We start from the raw sequence: 21,654 nt of genomic DNA on the forward strand, positions 1-21,654 counted from the left end.
GCTCAATTCTAAACTTTCTGCTCTCTGTGTTTCCTTCGTGAGGACCCACAGGATAAATTGTTCTCAAGTCTCAATAGCCAGAAAAGAGGAGCCTGCATAACCAATCCCTTCCTAGCTAGAATTAAGACTGGTGTTGTGGTAGCTCTTTGGCATTTTTCTCAATAGGTGAAACAGGAAATATAGATTTAGGATTTGGGGAGGGGTTTCTTTCTGTTTTGTTTTTTTTTTTTAATTTGCATTGGTATATGGACAACATGAATCATGAATAGATTGAGCAAAGTCGTGGATGAACACTTTCCTTCAGTGTCCGTCTGAAAGCAGGTGGCATGAGTGCATGCACACCCCCAACGCACATGCCCCTTTTGTAAGAGTGCCTCTGTGTTAACACTGCTATCTAGTCTTGGAAATCCCAGTTGACAAAGAAAAGGCAGATGCTGATCTGTGTTTAATTTGAAAGATGTTTGCATTGCTTCCCATAATGTTAACACTTAAAACAGTTGGCAAACTCAAATCAGAATCCTGTGCCAGGAGTTTATACATTTTCTGCTTTTCACTTAACTATTCAACCCACACAAATCTCATTGCATCATATCAGTTCTGCCTATTAGGTCCTGGCCGACATCATAGGTCTTCCCTCACTGCTATCCGGCTTGGCGTTTTAGGGCACGCACCTTGCAAAGTCCTGGTGACCTCTGTCCTGTTTTATAGTCATTGCAAAGATAATGCCAGCCTGGTGATATTTTCTGGCAAGAGACCTTCAAATGATGTGAAGGGAAAGAAGAGAAATAGGAAGACTGTATTTTCCGGGATCATCTCTATAGTTTGTTGCTAGAGAAGTTTCTCTGAATGTGTAGATCCCTGGAGAATGTAGCTGAAACAGTAATAAACACTGACAGTTAAAAAGTAAAAGAAAAAAGAAGAGAAATAGGAAATAGCCCTTGAAATGCGTGGAGGGAACAAACTTCTTAGGGAAAAAAATAATGCAATTTAAGTTCCCTTCAACCCAGTCCCCAAATCTGTTCCTGCAGAGAGCCCTTTCTTCTTGTTACCAGGCAGTCCCTAACTTCTTCTACTCCAGGTGCTTCTAAAAAACACAAATATCAGCTTTACTCAGATATCCAGATTCTACCCAGTGGTGGAGTCTCAGCAAAAACCAAAGCAATGGCTGGCCAGAAAGAGCCAAAGGGCGGCTCCCGGTATCTGGGTCCCTACGAACTCCGAGCTCATTGTGCATCTCGGCATCTTAGCTGCCCAAGTGTTGCTGAACAGCCCATAGCACTAGTGTCTGTTTCTGTGTTCTTAGTTTGAAAATTGCCTGCCTGTGGGCTGCGAGTGCTCCTGATTTTAGCATTTGTTTTGAGCTCACATCTGCCCACTCATCCTGCAGGCAAAGCTGTTTGCATGGAGCTTGGTGGAAAGTGAGCGTGCCAGGAGGAGCTGTTGCCCCCCGCCCCCGGCCCCCCATGCTGGCACGATTCCTTCCCCCGTAGGTGCCTGTTAGCTTACAGTACTAGTCTTCATCTTCCGGTTCTTGCAGGACTTTCTGCTCCTGTCCAGCTCTCTCACTGAGAAGTTTTCTGGATTCAACATAATCGCTGACTAGTGATTTTCTCGTTTTTCCTAAGATGACTGAATGTTTGCATCAGACCAAGGACCCATAGTTGATATTCTGCTTGTTCTAACAGAGCAGATGCCTTCCATTACTGGATGTTGAAGGAGTTATTTAGAAAATAATAAAACTAACAGCTAAGCACTGATGTCTTTCTCTTTTTTTGTGGTTTGCATCTTGCATCCTTGCCAGCTTTACTGTAATTATGTCGTTCAGGGAAAGAGTCTAACCATTTCCTTTCCCCTGGCCCCTTTGTGTTTCAAAAGAGCAAAATTGCCATATTTCCAAGGCGATAAATCACATGCAAGTGTAAAAATGGCTTTGCATGAAGTCATTAGAGTTTTTGTAAAGTTTGTTGAGGGAAATCTTGAATGAAGTGGCAGAGGGAAGTGGTTCTGCTGACAGGATTGAGGTTAAATGAGCAGAGGGGACTCTAGGTTTTTAATCAGTGAGAGTTAATGAAAGGTTCAAGGAAAAGAAATGGAATTTGTTAAATTTTGTAATATTTCCCTTGAAAGACTATATACTTAGTTGTAGCTTTACCTGCTCAGTGTGTCAGTGGGGTGTCATTAGTGATAGCCCTCGTGTGACCCCAGAATGATGTGTTGTGTGATTCTCGGGATGCTGACTGCAAGGAAGAGGCGTAAATCATCTTAAACCTGCCAGCAGTTAATTTTTTAAATTTCTACTTACTTCCTGCTGAGCTGTAGCTTTAGCCAAGAGATGCCCAACAGAATTTTCTGGAAGGTTAGAAATACTCTATATCTGTGCTGTTCAGAGCTGTAGCCACTACTTAGCACCGGAAATGTGGCTAGTGCAAGTGGGGAGCTGAAGTGTTATTTTAACTTTAGTTAATACGAATTGACACAGTCACCTGGTTTTGGACAACGCAGCTCTAGATTCCTGGGAGTCCCCAGAGCTTTCTGGGGTGGGGGGACTATATAGATAGTCAAACTTTAGTCGGCTTAAGGGAGCAACTCTCCAGGCAGAGACTAGAGAACCTCAATTTTGATTCCAGTCTTGTTTATAATCTGAAAAAGTCCCTCTTTCCCTCTTTCTGATTTCTTTGAGAAATCAGAAACACTCTGAAGGGTGGGAGGTCTACCAGGCAGTACCCCTTTTTAACACCTGCTATTGCATTGGGCAGAAAGAGCTGGCTGGACTCAGCCAAGGTCAGCCAGGGTCAGCAAGCAAACAGGCTTAGAAAAGATCCACGTTTAGGTTTAGTGTGGTTGGCCCTGGATTTCATGGGAAGCCTTTACAAATGTGGACCACTATGAAATGTGACATGCTTATTGCGAGCAGTGAACTCTCATGTTGCCATGCACAATACTGACAAGAAGCTCTTGAATTCGTGACATGCTTGTTAAATTTTATGATGTTTTCAAGCAGCAGTCCTGGAGTCTGCACCGGCCGACCGAGCAGGAGGGGAAAGCTCCCCTGCAGCGGACGCCACAGAACTTTCGCCGTGCAGATCCCCCTCGACTCCCCGGCACCTCCGCTACCGCCAGCCTGGAGGTGAGAGCACAGAGAGGGACGTAGAAATGTAAAAGTGAAAAGTGACTTCTGGGTTCTGAACCTTTCCCTTGCCTTCCTGTTTCATCATCTCAGTTATGAAAATTAATTGGAAGCAAATACAGTTGGCCCTCTGTGTCTGTGGCTTTCACATCCGTGGGGTCCATATCTTTGGATTCAACCAACCACTCATCAAAAATATTTGGTGGTGGGAGGAGGAAGCATCTGTACTGACCATGTACAAGCTTCCCCCCTTATCATTATTTCTCTAAATAATATAGTACAATGACTATGTATATAGCATTTACATTTTATTAGTTATTATACTGTAAGTAAGTTTTCAGGTAATTTAAAGTATGCAGGAGGATATGTGTAGGTGATATGCAAACACTACACCATTTTATATCAGGGGCCTTGAGCATCCATGCAATTTGGTATCCCAAGGGAGGTCCTGGAACCAAAACCCCACAGATACCAAGTAATCACTATATTGCTACTGTAGGACCAAGCAGTGGATGAATAAATGATTAGAGAATATGTCATCTGTCTAACTGGTATTTGTTCAGTCTCATCATCGTATTGCATTTTGTGTGGAATCATGTGAATCAAAAGACTTGTTTTTACATGCTGGGTAGACTTGTGGAAGACTTTACCAAAATGTTCCTAGATTCTGATCCCTTCCATGAGTCCCATGTAGTCTATATAAAAAGAATCATCTGGGCTACCACAACTGGGGGAGGGTCTTATTAAAAATACCATATCATCTTTAAAAAGGTCCAGTTGTATGGGATCTCATCATTTTTATTGCAAGTGGCAGAAACTGGCATATGTTTTTCAAATATAGTTATGAATATCATAATTAATTACCCCATAGTTTATTTGAGAATCCAACAAATGTCCTCTAATTGGAGGAAAAACAATCGCAGAAAGGAGGCATCTTTTGCAAATCTCTCCCACATTCCCCACTGCACAGATAAAAATATCCAAATAAGAGTTGTTTTGAAATGTTTGCTTTTTTCTTCTCGAGCCAATTAATATGTCAAATCAGAAGAGAAAATTACACAATTATGAAACCACATACCTCCCTGGTCAAAATGTAAAGGTGTTTTTGACTTTCATACTGTGCTGCAAATAGGGCATTTTAGCAAAAGACGAAGTGGCTCCAAATGGCCATCTGTGGCCTCTGCTGCTTGGTGGAAGCGGCTGTCATCGCCCTCAGCTCCAAGAGCAACTCGGAGGGTCTGGGTCAGCCTGTTGTCAGATTTGCCTTGATGGATATTAAAGCCCTTGGGGCTTTCAGGCTCCTGGTCGTTATGGGTCACTGTGACATTTGGGTGTGTCTGGCTAATGGAGGTGATAAGCTGAATTCTGCTGGCTCGTCATACTGACTGCTGTGGAATTAGCCAAATCCGGGTCTTGGCAACTTCCTTGAGCGTTGCAGCAGAGGACAGAGCCCCTTGAATTCATTGTAACCTGGAAGAACTTGGATGTAAGACTCTACCAGGGCCAGTGCTGGATGCTGTTCACATTGCTACTATTATTAGCACTCTGCTTTATATTTTGTCCACATTTTTACATTCACATATAAAATTTTAAATTATTGTTCATTAAGAATTATTTGGGAAAGAGGTTATATAGAAAAGAATTGTGACATGGAGGATTAATTCCATCACTAAAATGGCGCTCTGATCTTTTCATATTTAAACATATTTATATTTTATGTTAGAGGTGGTATGGACACCGAAACCAGCTGGAGATAAAGAAGAAAATGATCTAAATTGGAATCAAAATGTACAATTAGAAAAATACAAATATATTGGAAAATCAAACCCTCTTCCAATAAAGTGCCTCTGTGGTCCCTGGACTATTCTCTCTTTCCAGTTTACCTGCCTTTGAACCTTACCCAAGCACATCCACGTGTAACCACAGCATTGGGACCCTTCTGTGAGGATTGTCTTATAACTCATTCTCATCTAACCGTCACGTGATGAGTGCTGCTCCAGCTGGTCAGGACGGTCGTGCCGTCAGTGATTCCCTGGCCTCACATTCCGTATTTCCCCTGTTGTTGAACATGCCCCTTGCTTCCAGTGCTTTTGCTGTTGTAAATGATGCAGCAAAGAACATCCTTGCACATGAAAAAAAAACAAAGAATTATTTGGAAATTCAAATTCTGTTCGTGGAGTAACCAAATCCTTTGTTTCTTCCCTGATATGATAAATCATGGAGCCCTAGGAACATACGAAGGAGGCTGAAATCTGTGATACAATGGAAAATCGACACGGGGACAGGATCACATATTTTCTCACGATTTAGCTGAAACGTTGCCTTCCCTTCTGTCCACCCGCCACCTCGCCCGAAATGTTAACAAAGCTACTGCAGAAAGAGAAGGTCAAGCTATTATCTTATGCTTTCCTGGCACCTTAATGCCACGCTTTGTTTCCCCCCTTATTTATTTATTTATTTATTTTAAGCATGAGTATATAACTTTAGGGACAAACTAATAAAAAGCCTGGAGGTGAGAATCACAGTAGATTGTTTTCACTAAAAATCTGAGCGGGGAAAACCAGCCTTAGCAGGTGCCGTGTGTGAAGCGCAGGCTGAGGAGGGAGAGATGCTGCCAGGCTGCTCCGCGCAGCCTTTCAATTGTAGCAGGGCCACACCTAACCCACCCCCGCTTTTAGAGGTGCCTTTGCGAAGGAAATGCTATTAGGGGCGGCACCTGTGGCTGAGTGGGTAGGGCTCCAGCCCCGTATACTGAGGGTGGTGGGTTCAAACTTGGCCCCGGCCAAACCGCAACAAAAAAATAGCCGGGCGTTGTGGTGGGTGCCTGTAGTCCCAGCTACTCGGGAGGGTGAGGCAAGAGAATCACCTAAGCCCAGGAGCTGGAGGGTGCTGGGAGCTGTGTGACGCTGCCACGGCACTCCACCGAGGGCGAGAAAGTGAGACTCAGAAAAAAAAAAAAAGAAGGAAATTCTATTAGTAAAATGATGTAACATCTTTTTAAAAATATATTTTCTAAATTGAGATATGGTTCGTGCAGCATAAAATTCACCCTTTTAAGATGTACAGTCTGTGGTTTTCATGTACTCCCAAGGTCAGGCAGCCGTAACCACTATTTCATTCCAGAACATCTTTATCACCTGAAAAGAAACCTCGTCCCCAACAGCAGACACTGCTCGTTCCTGTCTTCCCACAGCTCTGGCAACCACTGATCTACTTTCGTTCTTTACAGATTCCTATTTTGGCTATTTAATATAAAGGGATCATACTAGGTGTGACCTTGTGATCAGCTTCCTTCACTGTTTTCCAGGTTTATCCAGCTCGCAGCCTGGTGACATGTCCCAGAACTTCATTCCTTGTTGAGGCTGAATAATACTCTCTTGCTTTTGGTTGTCTGTTCATCGGGTGGATATTCATGTGCACGTTTGTGTGTAGAAGTCTGGATTCATTTCTCTTGGTTACACACCTAGAGTGGGATTGCTGATGTGCAGTCTTGTTATTTGCCTATTAATAGGGACAATGCAGGGCATTTGGCCCAACCCGCCATCCAGTGTCAGAATAAAAGTGAGAATTTTTGTTACAGAATATTGTCCGTTTGCTTCACCATTCCTTTTCCTTTCTTACCAGGACAGACAGGTGACAATGCCCACTGCTCTGTTTCACCGGCTTCTGCCTTTGCAATTGCCACAGCTGCAGCAGGACACGGGAGTCCACCAGGTGAGTGGGGGAGCAGCTAAACGCACATATGTGACAGTTTGCATGCCGTCAGCGGCCCTTGACTGCCAGCGTCTTGGTGATGCATTCATTGGGCAGCGTGTTAAGGATGAAGAGTCTAAGCTCTTACTCTGAATCAGCATTTCTGGGGGACACTGTCTTTTTTTTTTTAAGCCTTTGAGATTTTGTAGTTGTTGTTGTGGCAGTTTGGCTAGGGCTGGGTTCGAACCCGCCACCCTCAGTATATGGGGCTGGTGTCCTACTCACTGAGCCACAGGCACTGCCCCAGGACACTATCTTTTAAAGAAGTCTCCTCAGAGAGCTTGTCATTTGCAACAATGTGGATGAACTTGGAGGGCATGTTATGTGAAATGAGCCCAAGGCAGAAAGACAGAAACTGTGTGATCTCACTCAGATGTGGGATCTGGAAAGTCGGACTCACAGAAGCAGAGCACAGAATGGTGGCTGCCAGAGGCCGATCGGGAGGGAGGGAAGTGGGGAGACGTGGGTCAAAGAACACAAAATTTCAGGTAGGCAAGAGGAGTAAGTTCTGAAAATCTAAGTACAGCCTAGTAACTGTGGTTAAAAATAATACACTGTGTACTTGAAAATTGCCAAGAGAATAGATTTTTAAATGTTCTCTCCACAAACAATTGGTAAGTGTGTGAGGTGATGGATGGTACTTAGTGAGATCCAATCATCCGCCAGTGTTTAGCTGCATCAGAACATTTTGCTGTACCCTATAAATATATGCAATAAAAACATCAGCCAAGTAAGTCCATAGGCACCTTCAGGTGAGTTTCACTGAAGGTCTGTGGGTTATGCTTCTGCGAAATTCTGCATCAGAGAAGGATGAGTTATTTCTCTCATGTTGTTTTACGGAGCTCTTCAACCTTTTTAGCCGAGTGACTGGGAACATGTTTCCATTTTAATTGAATACAATGCTAAAAACACGTGCGAGGTGGGAGGGCAGGCTTGTGGAGTTGGGGGGAGGAAATAGAGGAACCACTGCTTTAGTCGACTCATAATTCATTTCCAGTGGATCCATGGTTCTTTCCAACCTGCTGTCAGTTAATTTTCAGGGTAAAGAAGACACTCTTGAAATAAAAGCACAGTGTTTTAACAGATGAAAATTACATTCGTTATCTCTTTCCTCTTCTCTCACGTGCAAGGGGGACATTGTGTACCGAGAAACCTGTAAGCGGTTAAAATAGCCTTGTTGCCGTGTCTTCACCTAAACTAAACCTCTGAGCTTCAATCACCAGGATTTATGGCACCTTGAGAACCGTGTATTTTGTTAGCCATTTTCATGGACCACTAAGGAGTCCTTTTCCAAAGCCTGTGACACCATAGTCACAATATCAACTAGCAGGTATGACCTGTGTGATTTGTTTCTAAATTGAAGAACGAGAGGTATGTTCTATAGTGAACATGAACTACCACAGCAATTTATACCTTATATAGTGTAACATACATTATTTTATATATCCATCCCCATCTAAATAAAAATCTCATAGCTTGACCTCATTTTACTTCTTCAGCATTTTGCCACACATCATTGAATGTGGCCAGGAAAATTGGGGTGTTCCTTGCCCAAATGTTCCTAAAACCTTCCCCCCAAAGTCCCATCAGCATAATATGACATGGCCGTAATGCCATAACGATGTGTTGTCGATCTGGTTGACTAAAGCTACTCTCATGCTGCACATTTCTGAGGAAGTGTTTCTGAGGAAGTCTCTGCTGTGCTCTCAGGGGCTTAGTTGTCACTTGTAATTCACTGAGACCACTTCTGTCTTCCATTCTCACAAGCTGGTCTTTGGAAAAAGTGAAGTACAGAAGCATTCCTCACAGGTTTCCTGAGTTAAGTAAGGTTTGTGAAATACTTTGGGGTTCCTTCCAGATAAGTCCATTTCCCCACTCACTGGAGGCTGAGTAAGGGCAGACCCATTTTTCCACCTGAGATTGCAGTGCAGATTGAACTATTCTAGTGAACTTTAGAGAAGGGCTTCCTGACTTTGGCTGGTCAGTGCACACTGGGCCAGAAGGAAAAAGTAACCAAAAGAACCAAGTCTTCCTCACTTTTCTGAATGCCTGCTGCTTCGGTTGACTTTCTTTGTGTGTGTATGTGTGTTTGTGTGTGTGTGTGTGTGTGAGAGAGAGAGATCATATTATTTTTTTTGTTAAGTCATATATACGTAGATCATGAATACATTTATGCCTTTGTGGGATTCAATGTGTTGATTATTTGTACAAATTGGAGTGCTTACATCCTACTAATTAACGTAGCTTTCACCTCATTTACTTAACCACAGTGTTAAGACATTTGTGTTCAATACTTGATAGATTCTACTTGTATCCTTGCAATATGCTCCACAGGTGTGGTCCCACCATTAACCCTCCCTCTATCAAAACATCCTCTCCCTTCCCTTCTCCCTCACCTTCCCTCCTTCATCCTGGGTTATAGTTGTGATTCATCTCCTGTATAAAACTGTGAGTGATTATCAATTGGTTTTATAGTGGTACTGAATACATTGGATTTTTTTTTTCCATTCCTGAGATACTTTACTAAGAAGAATATTTTCTGGTTCCATCCATGTAAACATAAAAGAGGTAAAGTCTCCATCTTCTTTTAATGCTGCTTAATATTCCATGGTGTACATACGCCACAATTTATTGATCCATTCATAGGTTGATGGGCACTTGGGCTTTTCCCAATTATGCATTAAGCTGCAATGAACAATCTGGTGCAAATATCTTTGTTGGCAATTGATTTTGGTCTTTTGGATATATACCTAGTAGAGGAATTGCAGGATCAAATGGCAGGTTTATATTTAGATTCCTGAGTGTTCTCCAAACTTCTTTCCAAAAGGAATGTACTAGATTTCTTTTCCACAAGCAGTAGAGAAGTGTTCCCTTTTCTCCACATCCTCACCAACATCTGTAGTTTGGGGATTTTGTGATGTGGGCTACTCTTACTGGAGTTAGACGGTATCTCAAAGTGGTTTTGGTTTGCATTTCTCTGATGATTAAAGATGATGAGCATTTCCTCCACCTCCATAATAGTTGGAGATTTTAACACCCCTTTGGCAGTGTTGGATAGATCCTCCAATAAGAAATTAAGCAAAGAAATTATAGATTTAAACTTAACCATTCAACAATTAAATTTAAGAGACATCTACAGAACATTTCATCCTAACAAAACTGAATACACATTCTTCTCATCAGCCCATGGAACATCCTCCAAAACTGATCACTTCTTAGGTCACAAGTCTAACCTCAGCAAATTTAAAAGAATAGAAATAATTCCTTGTATTTTCTTGGACCATCATGGAATACAAGTTGAACTCAGTAACAACAAGAATCTGCATACTCATACAAAATCATGGAAACTAAATAACCTCATGCTGAATGATAGCCGGGTCATAGATGAGATTAAGAAGGAAATTACCAAATTTTTGGTACAAAATGAAAATGAAGACCTGAGTTACCAGAACCTCTGGGATACCACAGAGATGGTCCTAAGAGGGAAATTTATAGAGTTGCAAGCCTTCCTCAAAAGAACGGAAAGAGAGGAAGTCAATAATTTAATGGGACATCTCAAGCAACTGTTGACTTTCTTCCTATTTCTCCTTGCAGCTAAAATACCCCTAGGAGGAAAGCTCTCTTTAGAGAGCCAGCCCCTGGCTGTGCTTCCTGAGGGGGGCTGCATGTACTTGCTAGCAGCCCCCAGCCAGCCTTGCTAGGTGCAGGGCAGCCTGAATCCTGGGTGAGCAAGCTGCTGTTTTACGATGTGATGGTGCCTATCAAGTAGAATGGAGCCACACGACTCAATTTTAGAAGTAAAGGCAATAAGGGATTGGGTTTGAGTGCTGGCGGCTCTGTTGTAATGCCTGCAAGATGCACATGGGTCAGTTTCAGTGCTTAGGGGCAGCAACAAGAGGGTCTCTTTTGTGGGGGCACCCAGTGCACTTCTGGGGCTCAGCCACTTAGTGAAACTGGCCCTGTGGGGGCTTCCACCTGCCTGGGAGAACTGGGCAGAGTGCAGAAAGGGTACTCAGAGCAGAAACAGGGATGGGCTAGGAAGGTGATTTGAACTTGCTAGCTGGCAGGTCCGGGGAAGGGATAGACCCAGGTGCTGCTCAGGAGTGCCAGGTGAGAGTCACCTCCTAAAACAGACTTGTGTCTCTTCTGTAAATCAGAAATTGCCAACCTGGATGCACCCTGGAACCTGATGAGTTGCAAAGACAAGCAGGAGGGAGGGTTGTGTAGACAAGTAAACACATCGGGCCTTCCTTCCGCAGTCTCTGCAGGCTTCCCGTCTGCTTGTTTGGCTGCAGTGTGGGCGTTCCTGGAAGTGCAGCTCTCCTGTGTCCTGGCCCACAGCAGGAAACCAGGGACCTCCCAGCCAAGCCACATGGTCTGCATAGTGGGCTTCCAAGTTTCAGGTTCCCTCCTTGCTTTAATCCTCTCCCAGTCCCTAACCCCCATCCTCCCCATCAATAAAATACACAGGAATCTGGCAACTCTGGGCTACAACTGAGGTTACTCTGGTCAATTAAATGCTTTCAACCATTTACTCCAGACATTTGCATGTTAAATCATTTCTCTTTAATGATTGCTTAGAAGGCTTTCTTACTGCCTGAAGAGGAATTTCAAATTTAGCAGAGGGTGGACAGGAAATTTTCTTTGTACAAGGTCAAGACAAGATGCTCCTTCTAGCCTTGGAGGAGGGAAAGCCTGAATTTTCTCTCTTTCTCTCTCTCTCTTTCTCTCTCGGGACCTGGAACCTGCCTTTTCCAAAAAACGGACAGGTCTCTTCCTTCCATAGTGTTCTCTCTCTGCTTACTTGAGTCCACCCCTATCCAGAGAACCCAAATCCTACCCCCCGAACTCCACATTCAGATTTTTTACCTTCCGTGAATATGTCTAATATTACGACTCCCTCTCTCTAACAGTGATTTTCTGACAAAGGCAAGCATTGTAGGAATGCATCTTTTAACATGACTATTCTGGTCTCTCTGTTTCAATTTCTATACACACTTTCTTAGCTCGCTTATTTTTTTTTCTGGACACTTAGCACTATTTGACATACCATATATTTTACTAATTTAACTTGCTTATTTTCCATTTCTCCAATAAAATATATGATCCAGGAGGGCAGGGATTTTTGTGTATTTTGGATACTGCAGTATCCTGATATCTAGAACAGTATTATACGTATAATGAATGATCAATAAATGCTTACTGAATGAATTAATGAACCAATTATTGAACTCATATAGTTACAATAAAAGAAGATTTAGTACAGGAAAGAAAAACTATGCCAGCCCATCTATTTATAGCGCTCTGTTGTTGCAGAATTGTTGAACATTGTTGTTTTTTCTCTGGCAAAATGGTTTTGTTTCATTTTTATCACTGACCTGGGGAAGTGATATCAGTCCCTTCGAGCAGCTTTTGAGCATCTCTTGTGCTTAGTATCACTTTTCTGGTACCCATAGCCCTGAGCTGAGCATGTGGCAGCTCCTAGATACACCTTGTTGACTTGGTATTGATCTGATGTAAGATTTTCCCTCACTCTCATGATTAGAAAGTCCTTGAGACATGCTAGGACCTGAGGCCTAGGGTCACCCTAAATGTTGGCTGCCAGTTAGAAGGCAAGCTCTGCCTACACTGTTAAAGCTTCATGCTGTGATGTTGACAAGAATTGGCTTTGTGCTGCAATCATAACCAAAGAAGCAGGCTTTTCTTTCTTTCCATCATTGATCTACAAATTGCATTAGGCCCAGTTACAGACGGATGCGCGGTTGTGGACCTGATGCATATGTAGTTTGGGGAGGTCCACCTGAAGGAAGAGAGTATAAAATTGCATGTATAACCCCTCAGGGCACCTGCCATGCTTTTTAGGGAAGACCATACAAACTGAGAGTCACTGAAGTTTAAGCTTCATTGGCTTCCTAGTAAATCTGCTTTTGAGTCAGTGCAATCCAGATAATTCTTGGAATCATAGTATCTATGGGAAAGTTTGTGTGTTGGGGAGTGTGGATGAGAGTGCCAATGATCATTACTCAACCACTAGCCATCTTTCTTCTGAGTTAGTCCTAAGTTAGGTGGTGTCATGGAAAACAGCAGAAAATACCATCAATTGAAAATGAACAGTTGACCAGCTGAGCAGAAAAAGGTACATATCACCACTGTGATTTCCATTCCCCGGTGTCAGGTGAGTCCCCTATTCTGTGGTGAGGCTTTAGTGCTACACAATAGACTGAGACAAAGGACAGTCGGAGGTGTCCAAGTGTGCCACCAGGCAGGCTGAAGTGTATTTGCAGGCCTCTGCTCAAATTTAACAGCTCTGCATAAAGTAGAAATTAAAATTTGTGCGTGTCAAATGGCTGATGATATGGGGAATGTGCAGGTGCAGTTTGGATATAGTTATTATGTGAATAGAAATGCAAATTCAATGAATAAATATGTCAGGGTACATCATGACACTTACTACACACCTGAAGCCGTAGGATTAATTATGGCATTTATGAAATGATCTAAAATGAAATATGAAAGAGTGAGGTGGGTTGTTTTTATGAGAATAGAAATAATGGCAGGGGAGGTACTTTAAGCAATTTGATTATTGGTGAGCAGATTATACGTTTTATTGTTCTGGGCAAGTCAACGTAGCTTAACAAATTAGAGGAATGGGTGAAGGCTCTCATAGGAAAATTAATGGCACCATTACAATTACCTAGAGAAACAGTGAGTCCTTTATTGGTGATAACATGGTACTTGTAAAGGAGATAATTCATCATCTGTTTTCTTTTCTGTAAAACCAGTCATGTCTTGTATAGTAAATAGCAGATCTAAGCTTGGCATGAGTTAGGTTTGGGCCAGTTTTTAAAAATACTGATATCTGCTCTCATACCCAGAGATTCTGACTTCACTGCTCTGGGGTCTATCCTGGGATTCAGGTTGTTTAAAATTCCCCAGGGGATGCTAATGTGGAGAGAGCCACCTAGATGGTACATATTGGAATGTGTGTGCGTGTGTGTGTGTGTGTGTGTGTGTGTGTGTCTGTGTGAATGTTTTACTGAGGTCATGTCAGGGAAGGGTAAAAATCTGGATGATTCCAAATTCCATATTAGATTTGGATACAGATGTATTCATGATTATTTGATTAATTCAGTGGAAGCACATGGTTTGACCGGTTATGTGAGCCTCACTCACACCCTCAGGCAGTTTAGGAGCTACACACCTTGATTCCATTCCACAGTCTAGTATTAGTTAATGCATTCAGTGCTGCAGGTGGGGAATCATGGAAGGCTGGTGGACTGGATGTGAGCAGAACTAGCTTCAGTCCTCTATCAGTCACCATAGACAATTTATTTTTAAAAAAAAATTTTTCTTTTTTAGACAGGGTCTCACTCAGTCACCCAGGGGTAGAATGACCAGGAGGTCATAGCTCACAACAACCTCAAACTCCTGGGTTCAAGCAATCCTCCTGCCTCAGCCTCCCAAGTAGCTGGGACTACAGGTGCCCACCACAATGCCCTGCTAGTTTTTCTATTTTGAGTAGAGCCAGAGTCTCTTTCTTGCTCCTGAGCTCAAAGAGTCCTCCCATCTCAGGCTCCCAAGGTGCTAGGATTATAGGTATGAGCCACCAAGCCCAGAACCTTAGACGATTTATGTATTTCATGCTGGAAGCTTGAGCATTAAACTAGTGCCCTGGTTCTCAAAGTAGGATCCCTGGGCCTGTGCCATCAGCATTACCTGGAGACTCATTAGGAATGCACGTTCTTGGACCATTCTTGGACCATTCTTGGACCACTCACCAGTGCTGCTGATTTGGAAACTCCGGGGTTGGGACACAGCATCTGCATTTTAACAAGCTCTTTCATTTAGTCTAATACATACTAAAGTTTGAGAACCAGTGAGTTAGTAGAATGCCTGAGCTCCCTACCTTGTTTAAAAATCTGTGGCTCTATATTGCTTGTAATGGGCTATACATTTTTTGTCTCTTCTTAAATCTTATATACAACATGACCTTTGAGCTTTTGATAGCTTTTGCATAGTATGGATAATTGAATTGTGCCAAGTTTCACATTTAAATTCTCACTTTCCTTCATCATTTAAAATATGGAAGGTTGCCTGGAGTTCTGTCATGTTAGAAAATCTTTTTAGCTCGAAGTAATAGAAACTGTTGTTGCTCCAGTTGCATTTTTAGAACAGTTTTATTGAGATATAGTTCACATACCATAAATTTATAGTTCAATGGAGTAAAATCCATATAATCCCAGAGTTGTGCAGTGATCATAATAAATTTTAAAGTATTTCCATCACCCCCTGAAGCCCCTCTACCTATTGGCAGTCTCTCTAATTGGCTTGTCTCTTTCGCTAGCCCCTTGCAACTGCTAATCTCGTCTCTGGTCTCTATCAATTTTTCTCTTTGGGACATTAGATATAAATGGAATCGTGATGTGTGGCCTTTTTTGACTGGCTTCTTTTACTTAGGATAATGTTTCTTGAGGCTAATCCATTTTTAAATTATTTATCAGTCACTTGCTCCTTTTTGTTATGGAATAATATTCCATTGTATGGATATACCACATGTTTTATTTTTTATTTATTTTTTTGAGATAGAGTCTCACTATGTCACCCTTGGTGGAATGCTATGGCGTCACAGTTCACAGTGACCTCAACTTTTTAGCAATTCTCTTGCTTCAGCCTCCCGAGTAGCTGGGACTATAGGCACTTTTCACAATGCCTGACTATTTTTAGAATTATACCACATTTTATTCATCAGTTAATGGACATTTGGGTTATCTCTGCTTTTTGGCTACTATGAACACTGCTGTTATCTGCATTTGTCTGCAAGTTTTTGTATGGATGTTTGTTTTCATTTCTGTTAAGAACATACCTAGGAGTGGAATTGCTGGGTTGCACGGTAAGTTAATGGGCAACTGTTTAATGAACTGTCAAACTGGTTTTGGAAGTGGCTGTACAATCTTACATTTCCATCAGCAGTGTAGTGGAGTTCCAGTTTCTCCACAGTGAAGTGACACTATCCTCCTGTCAGTGCAGTGTGGGTACTTTGGAATAGGGTAGTCCCAGTGCGTCCCTTGTGGTATTAGTGGCATTTATTTCACTTGTCTATTAGGTAAAATCACCCAATACATTGTTACTATTATTACTTGAAACATTTATGTTTTAAATCAATTAAAAATAAGAAACACCTAAGATTTTACTGTGTCTTCATTTATTCCTTCTCCAATGCTCTACTTTTCTTTAAATAGAGCCAATTTTCTAGCCTACGTCATTTTCTTCTGCCTGAAGAACTTCTTTTAATAATTCTTACCGGCCATGTCTGCCAGCAGTGAATTCCTTTGGTTTCTGTTTGCCTGACAAAGTCTTTATTTCTCCTTCACTTTTGAAGGGTAATTTCACTGAATATAGAATTCTAGCTTGGTGGGTTTTTTCTTTCAACACTTTAAATATTTCACTCAACTCTTCTCATCTGCCTGTTTGCTGATAGATGTGGCCACTCTTGTTCATGTTTCTCTATTGGTAAGGGGTTTATTTTTCTCCAACTTCTTTCCAGAATTAATCTTTCATTTGCTACGGTTTGAGTATCATATGCCTCGGTGTGGTTGTATTGGTATTGATTCTGCTTGGTGTTCTCTGGGCTTCCTGGATCTGTTATTAATTTTGGAAAATTCTTGCCATTTTTACTGCAGATATTTCTTCTCTAGTCTCCAGAATTCTAATTATGTGTGAGTGATACCTTTTGAAATTGCCCCATAGCTCTTGTGTGTTCTCTTCTGTTTGGTGTTGTCCCCCCCCCCCCTTTTTCTCTTTGCTTTTCAGTTCAGAGGTTCTACTGAGCCTTCTTCAAGCTCATTATTCTTTCCTTCTTTGCGCTGAATCTGCCGGTGAGTCCAGTGGAGGCATTCTTCAGTTCTGTCTTCTGTTTTTGATCTCTAGCATTTCCCTTTGATTCTTAGTTTCCACCTGTCTGCTTACATTTGATAACCATGTTGTTCTGACGTGTTGTCTACTTTTTCCATTAGAGCTCTTAATGATCACACATGGTCCCAGCTTTTGACTTTACAATGCTGTGGAAGTGACACTCGTTCAGGAGAAACTGTCCATTGAGCACACAATCAGCCATTTTATTTTTTACTTTCAGTTCAGCATTAAATAAATTACATGAGATATTCAGCACTTTATTATAACCTAAAGTTTTGAACATGCTTAATGTAGGCTAGGCTAAGCTATCATGTTTGATAGGCATATTAAATGCATCTTTGACTTATGATGTTATTTTCAAACAATCTGCAATGGGTTTATTGAGACATAAGCCAATTGTAAGTTAGGGAGCATCTGAAGTCATAATTATTTAAAATTCCCTGTCCAATAATTCCAAGGTCTATGTCTTACCTGAGCCTGACTCTGATGCTTGCTTGTCTCTGGTAAGGGCTAAATTGTGTCTCCCGCAGATTTATATGTTGAATTCCTTCCACTACCTATGAATATGACTATATTTGGAGACAGGGTCTTTAATGAGGTCCTTAAGGTTAAATGCGTTCACATGCATCAGCCCAATATGATGGGAGATTAGGACATACATATGCACTGACGGGTGACTCTGTGAAGAACAGGAAGAAGATGGCCCTCCACAAGCCAGGGAAAGGTCTTAGAAGAAACAAAACCTGTTGACCTTGATCTTGAACGTCTAGTCTCCAGAACTATGAGAAAATACATTTCATTTGTTTAAACCACTCAGTCTGTGATGCTTGATTATGGCAGCCTGAGCAAACTAACCCAGTCTTCTCATGCTGTACTTATTCCTGTCTTTTGGCATGACTTGTACTTTTTTTTTCACCCCTGTTAGAATTGTTTTTGTTATAAAATACAAAAATAATAGATGCTGGTATGGATGCAGAAAGAAAGGAACACTGTACATTGTTGGTGGGACTGGGGCTAAAACAATTTAAAACCAGTGTACACTTTGATTTCTAATGATTTTTTTTCAATTTTGAGTTTCAATTATTTATAAAAACTTTCCAGTTCTAGTTATTCTCATTGGAAATAAAGGTGAATCCCACAGATAAACTCTAGGGAAGTACAAAATTCCTACCTACTGGAACTTTCCATGAACTGCAAAGGTTTCACCTGCATATCAGAAAAGAGACAAATCAGATTGGGAACTTTATGTCCTTCTTTTTTTTTTTTTTCCTTAAATGATAACTATGTACATTAATGCAATCATGGGGTACAGTGCGGTGTTTTCATATACAATTTGGAATATTTTCATCAAACTGGTTAACATAGCCTTTATGTCATTTTCTTAGTTATTGTGTTAAGACATTTATATTCTACTCTTAGAAAGATTCACTTGTACCCTTGTAAGATAAACTGTAGAAGTGATTCCTCCAGTCACCCTCCCTCCACCCATCCCCCATCCCCTCTTCCTACCCCCTCCCCATATTCTTAGGCTATAATTAGGTTATAGCTTTCAAATGAAAGCTATAAATTAGTTTCATAACAGGGCTGTGTACATTGAGTACTTTTTCTTCCATTCTTGTGATACTTTGACTTTATGTCCTTCTCAAGAAGTATGACTTGTATTTTTTATTGAGTGCTGGTAAATTTTATCAAGTAATAGAGACCTAGATAAATAGGCTGTCAAAGGCCTAGTGTGGTGGCTCACACCTGTAATCCTAGCATTCTGGGAGGCCAACGCAGGTGGATTGCCCGAGTTCAGGAGTATGAGACCAGCCTGAACAAGAGTGAAACCCTACCTCTGCTCAAAAATAGAAAAACTAGCTGGGCATCATGGGAGGCACCTGTAGTCCTACTGCTTGAGAGGCTGAGGCAGGAGGATTACTTGAGCCCAAGAGTTTGAGGTTGCTATGAGCTATGACACCACAGCACTCTACCCAGGGCAACAGAGTGAGACTCTGTCTCAAAAAAAAAAAGAAGTTAGGCCTTCAAGTATGAAGATTGGTGTTAATCCAGCTAGAATTGGTGCTGCGTTTGCTGTTTGCTGTAGCTATGGGAATCAGAGGCTTCAAAGTCCTTCTGTGTACTCTGTTTCTCCTCTTGACTTCAGGCCTCTGGAGGTGTGCCTCCACAGAGAATCAATGTCTTCCAACTCTTCCCGCTGCAGCCTGCTCTTGTCATACCGGGTGTGTGTAGGGAGAGAGATTCTCTATCTTCCAATGAAATCTCTGTTTTGAAGCTGTGGCTTCCATTTGTAAGTTCTTTCCCCACTAACTCATACTTCCAGGCTGCAGAATCCCCAATTTATTGTATTTCCTTGAGTTCCTGACCCCTGTAGACCATGTTATATAGACCACCCTTAGGTGAGACAGAAAGGCTAGAGGGACTGGAGTGGGAGGAATGCCCTTTCCCAAGCTGGGTAAGGCTTGGGCAAAATCTGTTTCCCTGAAGAGTGGGCCTTCATGCGGAGAAGGCTCTAGACACATTTCACAATGTTATTCTTCCCCTCTTCCTCCAAGAGCCATGAAGAAATCTTTCCCTCATCTTTTCTGTGAGGACCTGGTGTGCTTCCTGGAAGTAAAGCCCAGGAACATGTGGGGGCCTTCCTGTGAGTGTGGTCCTCAAGAGTGTTACACTCTCAGGCTGGTCCATACTCAGCCTCCAGCACTTCGTCAACTCATTCAAGTGTCACTTCTGGTCTATGGCTCCATCAACTTCTGCTCCAGGTGAGCAGATCTTGGCTGTACCTCTCTGGATGTACCTGTCTCTCCAGATTTGGGGAGATGTCTATTTGCCCTGCAACCTCAAAGAAAAGTTGTTGATTGTCAGTCTGTTCAGCTTTTTCTTTTGATAGGATGAATACCATAACTTCCAAGTAAGTCAGAGCTGAAACTGAAAGTCTCACATGTTAGGATTTTTATCGTGATCTATTGATTTCATAGATCAAATTAGGGAGAATTATATGTCTTAAAAATATTCAGTCTTTCAGTCCACAAACTTGAAGTGTCTCTTCATTTACTTTGACCTCTCGTTACTCTCAGCAATATTTTCTATTTTTCAGCATGCAAGTGTTGCGTTCGGTTTGCTGCATTTATTCCTGGGTATGTGACTCTTTTTGGTATTGTTGTGAATAGAATTGTTTACTTACTTTTATTTTATTTATTTGTTTGTTTTTATTTATTTATTTTTTGAGACAGTCTCACTATGTTGCCCTGGGTAAAGTGGTGTCAAAGCTGACAGCAACCTTAAAGCTCTTGGGCTTAAGCGATTCTCTTGCTTCAGCCTCCCAAGTTGCTGGGACTACAGGCACCTGCCACAATGCCTGGCTATTTTTTTTTTTTTTGGTTGTAGTTGTTATTGTTTGGCAGGCCTGGGCTGGATTTGAACCCACCAGCTCTGGTGTATGTGGTCTTTTACTTTTAGGTAGTTGTTGTTTAATATGTAGAGATACAATGGATTGTTCTATGTTGTCTTGTTTCCTACAACCTTGCTGTAATTAGGGTTGTTTTTAGATTCTTTAGGCTTCTTTACATGTAGAATCATTTCATCTGTGGATAAAGATATTTTTTTCTTCCATCTTAATGTGTATGCCTTTTATTTATCTTCTTGCTTTATTGCATTGGCTAGAAGTAACATTAAGTTTTATTAGCATTTTTTTTTCTTTTTTTTAGAGACAGAGTCTCACTTTATTGCCCTCGGTAGAGTGCCCTGGCAGCATCACACAGCTCATAGCAACCTCCATCTCCTGGGCTTAGGTGATTCTCTTGCCTCAGCCTCCTAGGTAGCTGGGATTACAGGAACCCACCACAACACTGAGCTATTTTTTTGTTGCGGTTTGGCCAGGGCTGGTTTTGAACTCGCCACCCTCAGTATATGGGGCTGGCGCCGTACTCACTGAGCCACAGGTGCTGCCCAAGTTTTATTAGCCAATGTTTTGAATTACAAGTGCTTCGAGTCCTTGGCAGGCATGGGAAAATACAGTGATGATGATATAGTTGGTGCTCTTGTTTGTTTGTTTAACAATAATAAATGGAATCATGTCAGCATACATCCAGGTCACAAAAGACACCCAGCAAAATAACCTCATAAAGATTCTTTCTGTAGACATCCTATTGGAACTCAAACTTTGAAACTAGATAAGCTATATCTTCACGAGCCTTGTAGTTTAGAGTCATTGGGTGATTTCTTAACAAAATCATCCATGGATTTTGTTTTTTTGCATTCAGTTGTTCTCTCTCATTCTTCAACAGATTCAGAATGTCTTTTTGTTTGTTTCCTGCTTGAGGGTATCTTAGTTTAGGACATATTTTTTATTGTTTTTAAAAAATATATAAGGTTAGTGTTAGCTATGATAACATGGCACTCTGCTGGGGGCGTCAAAGTAAGACTCTAAAAAAAAAAAGAAAAAAATTTAACATCACTATTGGTTTCCCTTCCCTCCCTCCCCTCCCCTCCCCTCCCCTTCCCTTCCCTTCCCTTCCTTTTGTTTCCTTCCCTCCCTCACTCCTTTCCTTCATTCCTTCCTACTTTCTTCCTTTACTTTTTCTTTTTTCTTTTTCTTTTCTTTCTTTCTTCTTCTTTTTTTTTGAGACCGAGTCTGACTCTGTCACCCTGGGTAGAGTGCTGTGGTGTCATTGTGGCTCACTGTAACCTCAAACTCTTGGGCTTAAGTGAACTTCCTGTCTCAGCCTCCCAAGTAGCTGGGACTACAGGTGCCTGCCATAATGCCTTGCTAATTTTTCTATTTTTAGTAGAGATGGGGTCTTGCTCTTACTCTGGTCTTAAAATCCCGAGCTCAAGGTCTCCTCCCATCTCAGCCTCCGAAA

General features: G+C 41.7%; 1 protein-coding gene across 2 annotated transcripts in view; it reads left to right on the forward strand.

The window, feature by feature from the left end:
* RASGRF2 (Ras protein specific guanine nucleotide releasing factor 2) overlaps positions 1-21,654 on the forward strand; it is a 244,354-nt gene that overhangs the window by 148,170 nt on the left and 74,530 nt on the right. The window contains exons 16-17 of one of the 2 annotated variants that reach the window (XM_003785953.1): positions 3,002-3,127; positions 6,752-6,841. In XM_003785953.1, coding sequence (XP_003786001.1) covers positions 3,002-3,127; positions 6,752-6,841 — 216 coding nt within the window. Of the gene's footprint in view, positions 1-2,998; positions 3,128-6,751; positions 6,842-21,654 lie in introns of both variants that reach the window. The other variant, XM_023510921.1, reaches the window with a different exon arrangement.

Source organism: Otolemur garnettii, unplaced genomic scaffold (genome assembly GCF_000181295.1).
Source record: "Otolemur garnettii isolate 467f Iridium unplaced genomic scaffold, OtoGar3 scaffold00017, whole genome shotgun sequence".
Classification (NCBI taxonomy): Eukaryota; Metazoa; Chordata; class Mammalia; order Primates; family Galagidae; genus Otolemur; species Otolemur garnettii.